This window comes from Rhodamnia argentea, chromosome 2 (genome assembly GCF_020921035.1).
Source record: "Rhodamnia argentea isolate NSW1041297 chromosome 2, ASM2092103v1, whole genome shotgun sequence".
NCBI lineage: Eukaryota > Viridiplantae > Streptophyta > Magnoliopsida > Myrtales > Myrtaceae > Rhodamnia > Rhodamnia argentea.
Window position 1 is genome coordinate 34,280,401 of NC_063151.1, and position 12,770 is coordinate 34,293,170.

A 12,770-nucleotide genomic window follows, 5' to 3' on the forward strand; every position below is an offset into this window, starting at 1 on the left:
TAACAGCAAAACTCACTGCACAGAACCAAGTCTTCTGAAGTACAAAGCAAAGCTTTTCATGGTGGATCATCATTACAAGAGCAACTTCTTCAAGCATGGTAAGAAGGAGACAACTGGTAGGCCTTTCAGAATTTGGAACATGATGCTCCCTTGACCACAGTGACCGGGCATGGTGCGCTTGTCACTACATAATTGCTGACACTGCCAAGCAAAACCCTGCACAAAAGAAGAAGAAGAAGGAATTATAATCCTGACATGTGGAGCGCGATTATAAAGATTAATCGTTGTTAACCATCTCAAATGCTAACGATTAGACAGGTGGAGCGTGATTATAATCACTGTTAAAGTTGAACCTTTTTCTGTTTGTAGCACTGGAGTGTTAGAAAGAATCAGCAAAGTGGATTGACAAACATGTGCGTTTGCCTGAATTACAGTTGATCATCATGTTACCTTTTGATACTGCCCAAGCCTCTGCTCCCGACAACGAGTGAATCGAGCTTGAGATCTTCCACCGCATCGCACAACTTCTCCCTCGGATCGCCCCAGTAAACTTTTGCCACCACTTTCGCCTGCACAGTTCCAACTTCGATTACCGGCTTTCATTAGAAAGATTAACCTGAAAATTTGCCACTTGCATTTGCAAACTTTCGTTACATCGACTGCATACATAAAAACCATCAGCCTCGCTACACATTCGCAAAGATTCGGCTATCATAACCCGACCCGCTGAACGCATGTTGCCGTCGATGAAGTACAGGTGGTAGAGAGAGAGGGAGAGAGAGTACCCCTTTAGTCCTAGAAACCGTATCAAGCACATCAAGAACCTCAGGATCATGAGTCAGTCCATACTGCTTCGAGAAGTTGATCTCTCTGAACTCCTCAAGGGGAATCAAAGCTGCAAAACCGTTCACACATACCCAACATGAAGCATGACCGAACGTGGATCAATATCAACATGAAGCTCTAGGAAAAAGAGTTTCGCAAGTTTATATCAAATGAGCGCAAGAATTCGAGGGAAAGCATATCCGAAGCCAATTCGTTACGTGATCCGGTGTCTTCAAATAGCTGCTTCCTGGTATGATCGGATTTGGGAGGCTGTACATGGATCAATATCATCTGGTCACCTTCCTCCACGAGGTTCTCCGCCGCCCACCTGAGCGCCGCCTTGCTCGTCGGAGAGTAATCCATTCCGATCCCTACTCGCCTCTTCCCCATGCCTCTCTTCCTCTTCTGGCTACTAGGAAAAAGCTACAGGAGTGTAGAGATTCTTGAAGGCACTAGAACAAGCTGCCGGGTCAGAATTTATATACAGAGGAATCCCTAGATAAAGCTATTCAAAGCTTTATTCCGCGGAAATATTCAATTTCCCTCATTAAAGCATAAAGGATAAGGGCACTAGGGAGGAATTAGAGCATAAAGGAGGGGCCACTTTGCAACTAGGGAACTCAAATTCCAAGCATATAGAATCAAATGAGCGAGAAGAGTGAATTTAGCTTGACCCCATCATATAATTCGATGTCACATGCGTGTCTATATAAAGGAAGAATCTCATGATTCCACCTTTCGGCGGTGTGTATATGACAAAAGGTTCTGTGCCTTTGTTTGGGTAATAAGAAAAATACAACTTGTGTATTTACTATTTAGGGCATATTTGGTTCGGCTTTGGAGAAATGCTTTTGGGAAAATGCAAAGGCTTTTGGACAAAGGGTTTATTGAGATGCAAGTAGTGTCTGGAAGAATTTATTTTGGAAACGTATTGGGAAGCAACTTTGACCTAAATGGCGTCTCGTAAAAGCTACACTTTGTAAAAGACTATTATTAATATATTTATCAAAAAAATCTCAAACTATGTGCCGATGATCACAACCACCAGCGAGCTAATCGGCCGCCGGCCAGACTCGCTTGAGGTTGCCGGACCCCGGGCGGTTCCACATGATGGCCGCCCGGGTTGCGTGATCCAGGCCTTGCTTGAGGTCACGCGAGATTAGCGGTGGCTCGTCAATGGCTTGCTAGCTGCTTGCGAATAGCTGAGGCCTTCGCCGGCAAATTAGGGTTTTCAAGGACATTCCCCAAATTATCAAAGTTGAGCGAGGCCAAAGTTGGAAGAAAAAAAAAATCTATTTGCATATCGAGAATGTTACTTTCCAAGGTACCTCCGGACCTGTCTTGGGCCAAATGCCTTTAAAGGCATTTGACAATGTAATTACATTTCTCCAAAGTTCTCTAAAAAATGACCCAAACACTATTTGTATTTGACTAATAGACTTTAAATCCCCAAAACCCATTTCAAATACTGAACTGGTCAATACAATTGAACTAGGGTAGGAGCGGCCTCGATCTGCCTCATACACTATGAGGAATTGGGTAACATCTTGGAAAGTGGGAAAATAATAGAATCTTGTGTTTCAACTTGACGAAAATTTTCCGACCAAAAAAAAAAAAACTTAAGGAAAATCGGCCAAGGAGTCTTAAACCTATTACACTTTCACCAGTTTAGTTCTAAACATTTTAATTTTACCAATTAAGTCTTAATCATTTTCACATTTTGCCAATTAAGTCCATCCGGCCAATTTTAGCTGGAAATCGTTGACGTGGATATCAATTGTCCTACGTGGTATGACCGGCGTTGACATGGACAGTTATTAATAATATTTTAAATGTTTTTTGAATTTTTTATTTTTTTCTTTATTTTTTTACAATGGTCGTTGGCCATAAACGAGGACATTGGGCCCCCGCCAATGGTGGAGGAGGGCGCAAAGGCCCTTGCCCAGACCAGGCGAGTGTTGCCAGCAACCTCGCCGACCACGCTTGTAAAAGAAAAGAAAAATAAAATAAAATAAAATAACATAAAATAAAACATAAAACATAGAAAAATATTTAAAATATTATTAAAAATTATTCAGGCCTACGCCGGCCATGTCACGTGGGACTATCGGGGTCTACGTCGGCGATCTTCAACAAAAATAAGACAAGCGAACTCAATTGACTCAATTAAAAGGTTTATAATTGAATTTACAAAAGTGTAATAGATTTAGAACTCTTTGCACAATTTTCCCAATCATCAATGGAGCTCAAACGACCAAGATAAATAACTTTGCATTACTCGACCAATTTAACCGGTTTCAATTTAATTACTCATAAAGCCTTTTTTAATTTTTTGAAAATAAGTAATTTATAAATATTTTATGTCACTTGTATTTCTTTAGATAATTAGTCAATAAAAAATATTCTTCATCATTGACAACGATTAGTGTTTAAAAATTATTATAAACGATGAAAATATTTTTTTTGTTCATTCACTTATGTAAACGAAATTTGTTTGGAAAAATATTCCAAATTATGAAGCAAAGGAAGTTTGAATACTCGTGCAAGGACCGAGCCGCCTCCTCCCTAAAGCTTGGGCGTACTCCATCAAAGACGATAAAATCACTTCATTTTACAAATATTAACTACGCGTGTACTTAACTTTACATTGACACTCTCCTCAAGAAATCCATTCTTATGTCCAAGGACATCATCGTACGCTTAACTCATTGCTTTCAAATGATCAATCCGGGGCCGCGCGAGTTCTGCCATCTCGACAAACACAATGTATATTGAATATAGAGAAGAGCAATTGAAAATGAAAATGAAGGTGCATTTATTTCATTAAAAATCTGATGGAATATATTTTTCACGAAGATCACAATTAAAGAAAATAATTAATTTTCATTTATGTAGTGATTTAAAGAAAATAATTGCTTTCTTGCTAGTGAGGAAAAATTATTTCCCCTCAAACTAAGCTTGTTATTCACAACAACATAAACAACAATAATATAAAGAAAGATTTACTTTTTAAACATATGACCCATAACGTTATTTTAATATAAAAAAATTCATAGATTTATTTTTTTGAATATAATCCATAACCTTATTTTGGTGATTTCTCTCATTATCTAGATCTTATTTTGTTCTGAAATTATCTAAAATATATTTTGATTTATAATTAAACTGTAATATTTCTTGTTTGTATTGAAAAAGTGAATGAAATGAAACGTTTTTCATAAATCGATTAAGTTTTCATCTTACAAATACCGAAAAATCAAAAAAATAAGTTTTTCAAAACAGTTTGTCATGTCAATTTAAGAACTGAACTTTGGCCGAAAACGGCAAATTGGACAACGACAATGGAGTAGATGACACGACACAACCACGTCCGGTACGGCACGTAGAACCCTTAGAACACGTGCCTTAGAACGCGTATATCGAGTCTCATTACAGGAAGCGTCATCATTTTCATTCTACACATCATAGGATAGGCACAACAACGAAAGGCAAGCGAAGCCTTACTGCCTTAGAGCTTACTAGTGATGTTGACATTGCGAACTCTAGAAGGCTTAGGGGAAGCATCTTTGGGGACGACCACCGTGAGAACGCCGTTCTCGACCTGGGCCTTGATCTGATCCGCCTTCACGTTCTCCGGCAGCTCGATTTCCCGAGCAAATCCGCTCCGGTTCGCCCCTCGCTCGGCTAGGTGCCACACCGAGTCCTTCCCTGGCAACTCTTCCTTGGCACCTTCTCCTCTTATGTGCAGAATGTTCCCGTCTTCAATTTGCACCTTTATGTCCTCCTTGGCAAATCCTGCTCACATCAAATTCCTCATTTATCTCTTCCTACAAAGAACGTATGCGTAGCCCGGTTCTCGAATGACTCGTTTTTATTGTGGAAATGAGCAAATCCAAAGGGTTACCGGATGCAATCTTGTGCTGGCCGTCGGTGTGGGAAGTGATTGAATGAGCTATCGAGGGATGTCTAATCAAGGTAAAGACTCGAAGAGAAATTCAATTCCACAAAATATGATGATTAAGATAGATAAAAAGATTGGTTAATTGATCTGCGCTGCAAAGTTCCGACGCTAACACATGGCTTGCGCAGACAAAACATAACATTAACCACGGGAATTATCCCTACCTTGAGGGAAAACATAGCCACTTGTCTGAAACTTCATAAGAAATCCAAAATATATGCAAAAAAAATTAAGATTGGCAAGCGGATTCACAAGATGGAAACGAACCCAACTATCTGGTAATTCCCCTAGTGCTAAAGAGAGGAGAAAACAGAGCATACCTGGGACGTTGACCTTGAAGATGTGGGCATTTGGGGACTCGATCCAGTCCATGAGAGCTGCAGATCCAGACCAATCCCGATAAAGGGTGGGGCTCCAGAAGAGACGCCTAAAGGGGTATCCCAAGATGCCATCCGCCATTGCCAAAAACTCTCTGTATTGCTCTGTATCTGTCAACGGCTTCAGCTGCTCCCTGAGCTTCTCTCTCTGGTTCTTGAACCTTCGGTTTGGTTGGGCTTATATCGGTAATACCACGAGGGATCGGTGATTGTCCAGAAGGTTCTTTTATGATCGATGATGGCGGCGAGTAAGGACAAGAAAATTGGCTCTTCGGCTACATCTAGGCCACTACAGAGGATGACGTCATCATTTCCTTCGGGGCTGGGGCTGGGGCTGGGGCTGGGTCAGGCCCTCGAATGTTCCCATCCAGAATCCTCCTCAATCGAACCAGTAAAAAAAAAGAACGGTCTGTTTGACTTACGGAAGTGATGAAGTTTTACTAATCGAAGTGATTGATTTCCAATCGATGTAAGTTTCGTTTAAAGTAGCATAAATTCGTATGAACCCAATGAGAAGTATAACCCTTGAATGTAGACGTATGTGGGGTTGTGGTTTTCAAATTGACGGGAGCAAATTTTGATAATTAATCAAAACTATAGTGCGAATTAGTAACGATGGTCCATGATAATGATGATGATAATGTCCAGGATGAATCAAGAACGAAGAATCAAGAATCAAGATAAGGACAGAGCAGTTCCACCCCGTCAAGACAAGGAGCGTCTAACGGCCCAGTTGATGGGCTCAGTTCCGCAGAGCCCAAATCTCCGAAACCCAATCCCGAAATGGACATAGAAGGGTCTCTTTTAAGGCCCCGCTCTGCGGAGAGTTAGGGCATAGAAACCGAAACGGAAACGCTTGAGTTCTCCTTGCTGTGTAGAAGCTTCGAACCAGAGACAGAGACAGAGAGAGGGAGAGGAAGAAGACGAAGCATCTGCTGCATACCCTCCTAATCGCTCCCTTCTCCTTTCAATCGGTGGTCGACCCACTTGGATTTCACTTTACGAGGTTCTTACGTGCAAATCTTGTCCTTCTTCTGTACGAGTTTCGTTTTTCTTTATCCAACGTCGGCGTCCTCGTAAGTTGAAGGGATGGGTCGGAGGCGAGATTGTTGTTTAATTTGGGATGGTGTCGAAGTCTCGATTTTGATCTATGCTTACTCTTTTTTTCTCCGCTTGAGTGTTGTGGCAGTCGGTTCCCTTAGTTAATTATCGTAAAGATTGCTGGTTTTGGTATCAGTTGTTGCTTGCGTGTTTGGGTCTTCTTTCCCATTCAGTTGGATGGTGCTAATTGCTTTCTGTGCGAGTTCAATCCCAAGTTTCGGCACTCGATTGCGCCGTATAGCTTAATATATGTCCGTTGCTGTTTCGGGTCGCTCTCGATTCGCTTCCTTGATTACTGAGGGTTTTGCGCCAGAATAGCGAGTTTTGGCAGATTATATCATGTGTTATTCATTACATTGTGTGATTGTGCTGTCATGTGTCTATCCAAATTGGAATGGATACATTGCCTGTGGCTAATTCCATTTATGTAAGTTGCAAGGTTATCAATTAGGTAATTGTATCCAATGCTGAAATATGAACTTCGTAGGATTTATCACATGTGCCAACCTGAGGACTCCGATTTTGACAACATTAGTTATCATTATGTTTAGATGTGCGCGGGGACTTCACTTTAGCAAAGTTAGATAGGCTCTTAATTATATGATGGTACGCAATAGGTTCAATTTGGCAGTTTGATTCCGCCAATAGCTAATTACTTGTTTTTGGTGATTTTGGAGGGGTGGAAAATGTCCCATATCAAACTGATGACTGGCGATTCGATGATTAGTTTGTTGATAATCCCGCAATAAAATAAAATGACCTCTGTCTTGGTCACATTCAAAAGAAGAAAATTCAGCAGATCTCATACTGTTAGGATAACTGTGCAAAATATGGAAGCTTTTCTTCTGTGTATATTGTTTGATAGTAATCTCGGATATTTTATCAAATTGACTGACAAATCTTGTTGCTATAGGTCTCTGCTGTGAGATAAAATTTGCCGATTCTTCGCTAACAAGGACAAAGTGCTGATGGAGGACTGGGGTAACACAACTTTCTATCTTTTCTGAATTATGCTTGTGATTTAGTAGTTACAAGGTGAACAGCTGGCATCATGATGTTGCTTGTTGTGAATCGCAGTAGCTATAGAGCATGGTCTGTCTCATCGCAACTATATATTGTGAACTATTTGGAATCCCCTCTCTGATCTGGCTACTTGATGGATGATTTGTCTCAGAAGAAGATGATCAAATTCCACCTCTTGTTTTAAAGGAGCAACCAAAGAACAAATGGGATGATGAGGATGTGGATGAGAATGACATAAAGGAGTCATGGGAAGATGAAGATGAACCTGCTCCGGTATGACTGATTGATCAACACTGATATGGGTGATTTTTGAGATTCTGGAAGTTGAGCAGAAACTTACACTGTCAATTGGGAAATCAGCTTTTTATTGTGGCGTTATTACTTTTTAAAGTATTGCACCAATTGTAACGTAATAGCACCTTTATAGAAGATCCTTTGTGAGCTCTACTTTGTAGCTGATGCGTGGAAAGTCTTTTGTGTCCATCTACACTGTCGCAAAAGGGGAATATATGCTGATTGAGTTGGTGAAGATACAAAGATTGGTATAACCTCTTTTGGAATACTGCTGGACATTCTAAGATTTGGTGTACAAAATTGTTAATGACGAACTGTAATTCTGGTAGTTGCATGTATGCCATGTTCAATTACTCACAGGTGTTTGCCACATCGCACAGTAAATTAATCTTATGTATGGACATTGCAATATTCCCCGTCTCACTTGCACTCTGTTTGATTGAGTGGATTCTCCCTGTGAAGCATGACATTTCCTGTGTCTATCAGTCTTTTCCTGTGTGTTTTTGGAGGAAAATAGAACAAAGAGGATAGGGTAATAGAGGACAAATGTGTTTGTGATGCTTGTTATGTTTAACTCCTCAGATTACCTTTGCATTATTTAAATTGGTACTTGCTGCCTATTGAGCTCAGGCACCTGCGCCTATACCTCCTGTTGAAAAGGCTCCAAAGAAGTCTGTGGCAAAAGCAGCTGAGAAGAAGGGGAAAACAGTTGAAGTCGAGAAGCAAGAGCAACTAGATCCTCTTGTTGAAAAACTACGGCAACAGAGGTAACTTCTGTGCTTTTTTGTATGTCCTTTAGCTGGATTATTGTCTGGAAAATGATGTCTTATTGAATGACATGCTTCATTGTGAGGAATTTCTCGCAACGAGTATATAGTTAGTTGCAGAACTGATCGCAATATTTGTTAATTAGGTTTAATGTGAAATTCTTAATGTGCCTTGCCATTCAGCCAGTTGAATTACTTTTCTCATGCCTTAAGAAACATTCATTTTGTAGTACTTCTTGAGGTTCTTGTTCATGGACGCTATATTGATCATGTTTATTTATTCAACAGATTAGTGGAAGAAGCTGATTACGAGTCCACAGCAGAATTGTTCGCTAAGAAAGGTGATGAGAAGACCCTTGATAACTTTATTCCGAAATCCGAAAGTGACTTCCTCGAGTATGCGGAGTTGATTGCTCATAAGCTTCGTCCATACGAGGTATCTTTATGTGCTTATTTGCCTCTTGATTCTGGCACGACATTTTAAAATTTACTGAATATGTTCTCTTCGTGTACGCAGAAGAGTTTCCATTATATTGGATTGCTCAAGGCAGTGATGAGACTCTCAATGACTACTTTGAAGGCGGCAGATGCAAAAGAAGTTGCATCTTCTGTTACTGCAATTGCCAATGAAAAATTAAAAGCTGAAAAGGAGGCCAATACTAAAAAGAAAGCAGGTATCTTGTGAATTCCTGGATGAGCAAGTTATGATCTTTTTTCCTTTAAAGATATCTAGATATCTTGCCACTTCCAAAATTGGTTGAAGATCGCAAGGCTCTTTTGAATAAGAGAACTCTTTTTTTATTTAATAATTTTCTGATACTTTTCTTAATATTGGACCATCCCTTGTCTTGGGAGAGGAGAATTCCTTTGTTTTAATTCTGTTGGTTTTGTCTTCTAATGAAAAATGTACAAAATAGTAGGTGATGTGGGGCTTATTCTTATTTCCTTATTCTGGCTCACAAAAGATTGAATAGACATTTTTAATTGTGAATTAGAGCAAAGTTTGAGAATGTTCGTCTGATGCTAATTCGTTATTCACAGTAGCATGGATTCTTTTTTATTTGCTTTGCAGTGCCATGCTTCTTCTAGAGGGGTGTTCTTGGAGGCCTTGTCATATTGTTCTAACCAATGTGTCCTCATTTACAGGTGCAAAGAAAAAGCAACTCCACGTGGACAAGCCAGACGATGATATTGTGGTTGATGGATACACAGCTCTTGATGACTACGATTTCATGTGAGATTTCCGTTGAGGGTCTTTTGTACTTGAGATTTGGATTTTGGAGTATTGCATTCCTGTTACAAAGTAAAGATAGAAACTGGCAATTGGCATATGGCGTCTTATAGCCATTTTTCAGAGATCGATAGTGAGCGCAGCCGCACGGTATGATGAATAAGAGAACTAGTTGAGGGTGTATCTAATCATAGCGTCATAATTTTCACAGGCATCTTGCCATCTGAACATTCTTGGTTTTGCGATTCTCTTGGTTGGTTACTGTACAATTGTTGTGAACTGAATTGTGAACATTTTATTCTATGATCACTTCCTTCCATTCTTTCTTCTTTTGGGTGATCTTTTTGTGTTCTTCCGTTTGGCTGGCTGTTGTCATCGACTTTAATGCTTGTGTTGGCTATGATCTGTCATTAATGTCTCTGGTTGGATCAAGTGGCTTGCACTTCAAGAATATTAGTCATAAGGGCTGCGCGGGCTTCGCCTCTGCAAATTAGTTTTGTAAGGAGTATTTATGTACTTGAGGTACGCAAGGGTCGAGTTTCTGAGTTTGTGCGTAGGTTCTTGGATTGCAAGTTTTTTACATGCCTTGGATTGAGATTGCTGCCATATGTTTGTTTTTTCTTGGTGAAACTGGTTATCTGCGAGAGGACCAGCGAAATTTCACCCTCATTGGGAAAAAGTACGTATGCGTCAATCATAACCCTGTTGAGATGGTGAAATCAATTTATTGTATGGACAAGGTGTTGGTCTATATGGTAATTGGTAAGACATCTCCTGAGCTTCTGGATCTAAATCTTGTTTAGAGCGTTCCATGAGTAAAAGTTTCGAATGGACGAGTAAAATCTTGAATGGCGGGCGGACCATCCCTTGACCCGCCTCATCTGCTGTTGAAAAGGATTTGGCATTGTGATGTGTTGTTTATCTTCTTCTTATTGTTCAAAGATTCTGGCGGAAGTGAACAAGTTGAAACTTTCTTTGACCGCTTTCTTCTCGATGGCCTGTCGATGCCACGGCCCCAAGATGATCATACAAGCCGGTATAATCAATTTGGACCCCATATTAAAAGGTTCCTTAATCATAGAAAAGAACATATTAAAATTGTAACTGACGATTCTTTTCGAGCTGACCTTGACTTTTAAGTCAATGTCGGTAGACGAAATTTTTTTTCTCTTTCATTTCACAAATATGGCCAGAAGAAGGATAAGTGACCCGAAAACAAAAAAAGTTGCCTTCATTTAGAATTTAAGAGCATGGGGCATGGGGACTCAACTATATGGAGGTCCATATAAATCCATTTAAATTCATACCTCTAACTGGTCATGGTGATTCTGATCTAGAAAAGATTGCACGCAATTGGTGAGATTCAAAGGGGCTGGCCTCTAGCTTTCTGAACCGGAAATCCCCTAGCGCTCTAATCAACTGCATCCATCATGTTAATGTAGAAAAGATAGGCAACATTTAGTGGTAGATGTTCTCAACATTGGTCTTATGAAAGTAGAGTTCTCACATGATTTACCCTCTCTAAACCATGGAAACTCACGGCAAGTGCATCCGAAACACCGACATTTTTCGAGGTGATGGGATTACAATATTTTGTGAGATTAAAGAGAGGCATATATGCAATCAAAGTATGATCTTCTTTGTAAACAGTTTTGTCCTTCAAATCTATTCAGAAGTAACCCAAACTAAGGTATGGTATTCATGCTTCATCCAAGTTTCGTGAAAAGTCAATGGGAACTTTAGAATCACCTGGCTACAAGGTTATTTAAATGTGTTATTGAGGATATAGTTCCCTTTGATAATTTGGTTTCTTTAAAGCCTTAGACAGTACAATATATGATCTGCAGATGAATCTGTTATTCATATATCATCAATCGAACATGAAAAATGGTCCAAAAAGTCCTAAATTTATTGTACAACAGCCGACTCAATCCTAGATTTTTCAGTTTGACCAAGTTTTAAACCTTTTGACAATTTATCAATGTAATCGTCCTGCCAATTTTCGTTGGAGATCACCGATGTGGCCGTCGGCTGTCTTAGGCGGTGCAACCGACGCCGATGTGAACGGTTTTTGCAAATTTTCTGTTGGAAAAACTACATTGACAAATCATAAAAAGGTTTAGGATTAAATTGACCAAAATGAAAAATTCAGAATTGAATTAATCATTGTACAATAGCTTAAGGGTTTTTTGGACAAATATCTCTCAATCGAGCAAACCATATCTGTCTTTGATGGTTAATAAATAAGTCAATTTCCAAATTGTTATTGCCATATGAAGCCAAAAATAGCAAAGACATCGGGTAAGATCCTCTGTTCCCCGTTTAATGTCTAATTCACCCTTATCACTACTGCTAATGAATAAGGGTAGATGTAAATTTATGGTCTGCAATGATCCATATCTGTCGACGTAGAGAATTTTTGTCCGACAAACTAAATCCTACAACAAAGAAAACGACAAAAACGCCAAATAGTTTTATAAAAAAAAAAAAAAAAGCACCCAATGAATGGTTAATTTGCAAAACCGTCATCTTACAAATTAACAATTCAGAAAAAGAGCTCATCATCTTTTTTTTTTTTTTTATGGGCCAAATTATGGGCATTTTTCCGGAACAATCGTCACAAGCAGAGAACTACGGACTTTTGCATGAAATTTAGCCACGGGCGAGAGTCTTCTGCGCCCTAATCGCAAAGGACAAAGGGCCTATTTGCAAGGGATTCGAAAGTCGAGCGGTGCAGTGAATATCTAAACGAAAGGTTGTTATTTCAACATATATGAATCTGACCGCAAACTTTTGGATTACATTGAACGAATTAAAAGTATAGAAATGAAATTGAAATGGTCATACTAAAATTTAAAGGTCATAGGAATAGTGATCCTAGCTTTCTGAGAGATTAACATGCCGTCTATTTTATCTTACAATGTTCTAAATTTGTACCGTGCAAATCACACCCTCGTCGACCACATTTTGTATGATCAAGAAGGCTACGTTTGTTCACAATATTTTGAGATTATCGTTTTCTACAATCGAAAGATTTATCGCGATAGTAACGCCAGGACGATGTTGTTTGCATATTGCTTGTTCATCGCTGTGTACATCTCTAGCAACCTCCAGCAACAAACAGATCCAGAATCATCCGAAGGTTTGGTTGCCTTTAAATCAACTGCGCATTCAGAAGGGGATGAAGGAAA

At 39.5% G+C, this 12,770-nt stretch overlaps 3 protein-coding genes across 4 annotated transcripts; 1 reads left to right on the forward strand and 2 right to left on the reverse strand.

Moving 5' to 3' along the window:
• On the reverse strand, nucleotides 1–1,293 carry LOC115735445 (universal stress protein PHOS32). Its single transcript, XM_030666724.2, has 4 exons — nucleotides 1,044–1,293; nucleotides 786–895; nucleotides 451–569; nucleotides 1–216 (listed from the first exon to the last, which is right to left on the reverse strand). The coding sequence occupies exons 1-4, from the start codon at nucleotides 1,213–1,215 to the stop codon at nucleotides 126–128; spliced, it is 492 nt and encodes a 163-aa protein (XP_030522584.1). The 5' UTR covers nucleotides 1,216–1,293; the 3' UTR covers nucleotides 1–125.
• Nucleotides 1,294–4,258: 2,965 nt separating this feature from the next.
• Nucleotides 4,259–5,346, reverse strand: LOC115735522 (15.7 kDa heat shock protein, peroxisomal). Its single transcript, XM_030666835.2, has 2 exons — nucleotides 5,107–5,346; nucleotides 4,259–4,620 (listed from the first exon to the last, which is right to left on the reverse strand). The coding sequence occupies exons 1-2, from the start codon at nucleotides 5,243–5,245 to the stop codon at nucleotides 4,334–4,336; spliced, it is 426 nt and encodes a 141-aa protein (XP_030522695.1). The 5' UTR covers nucleotides 5,246–5,346; the 3' UTR covers nucleotides 4,259–4,333.
• A 657-nt stretch (nucleotides 5,347–6,003) lies between these two features.
• On the forward strand, nucleotides 6,004–9,898 carry LOC115735308 (eukaryotic translation initiation factor 3 subunit J-like). Of its 2 annotated transcripts, none has more exons than XM_048274548.1 (8): nucleotides 6,004–6,117; nucleotides 6,150–6,169; nucleotides 7,178–7,245; nucleotides 7,442–7,560; nucleotides 8,212–8,348; nucleotides 8,637–8,784; nucleotides 8,866–9,022; nucleotides 9,495–9,898. In XM_048274548.1, exons 3-8 carry the CDS (start codon nucleotides 7,233–7,235, stop codon nucleotides 9,584–9,586), a joined length of 666 nt encoding a protein of 221 aa, XP_048130505.1. In that variant the 5' UTR covers nucleotides 6,004–6,117; nucleotides 6,150–6,169; nucleotides 7,178–7,232; the 3' UTR covers nucleotides 9,587–9,898. The 2 variants fall into 2 exon arrangements, with proteins under 2 accessions (XP_048130505.1, XP_048130504.1); XM_048274547.1 differs by having other exon boundaries at nucleotides 6,005–6,117; nucleotides 7,439–7,560.
• Nucleotides 9,899–12,770: the final 2,872 nt, after the last annotated feature.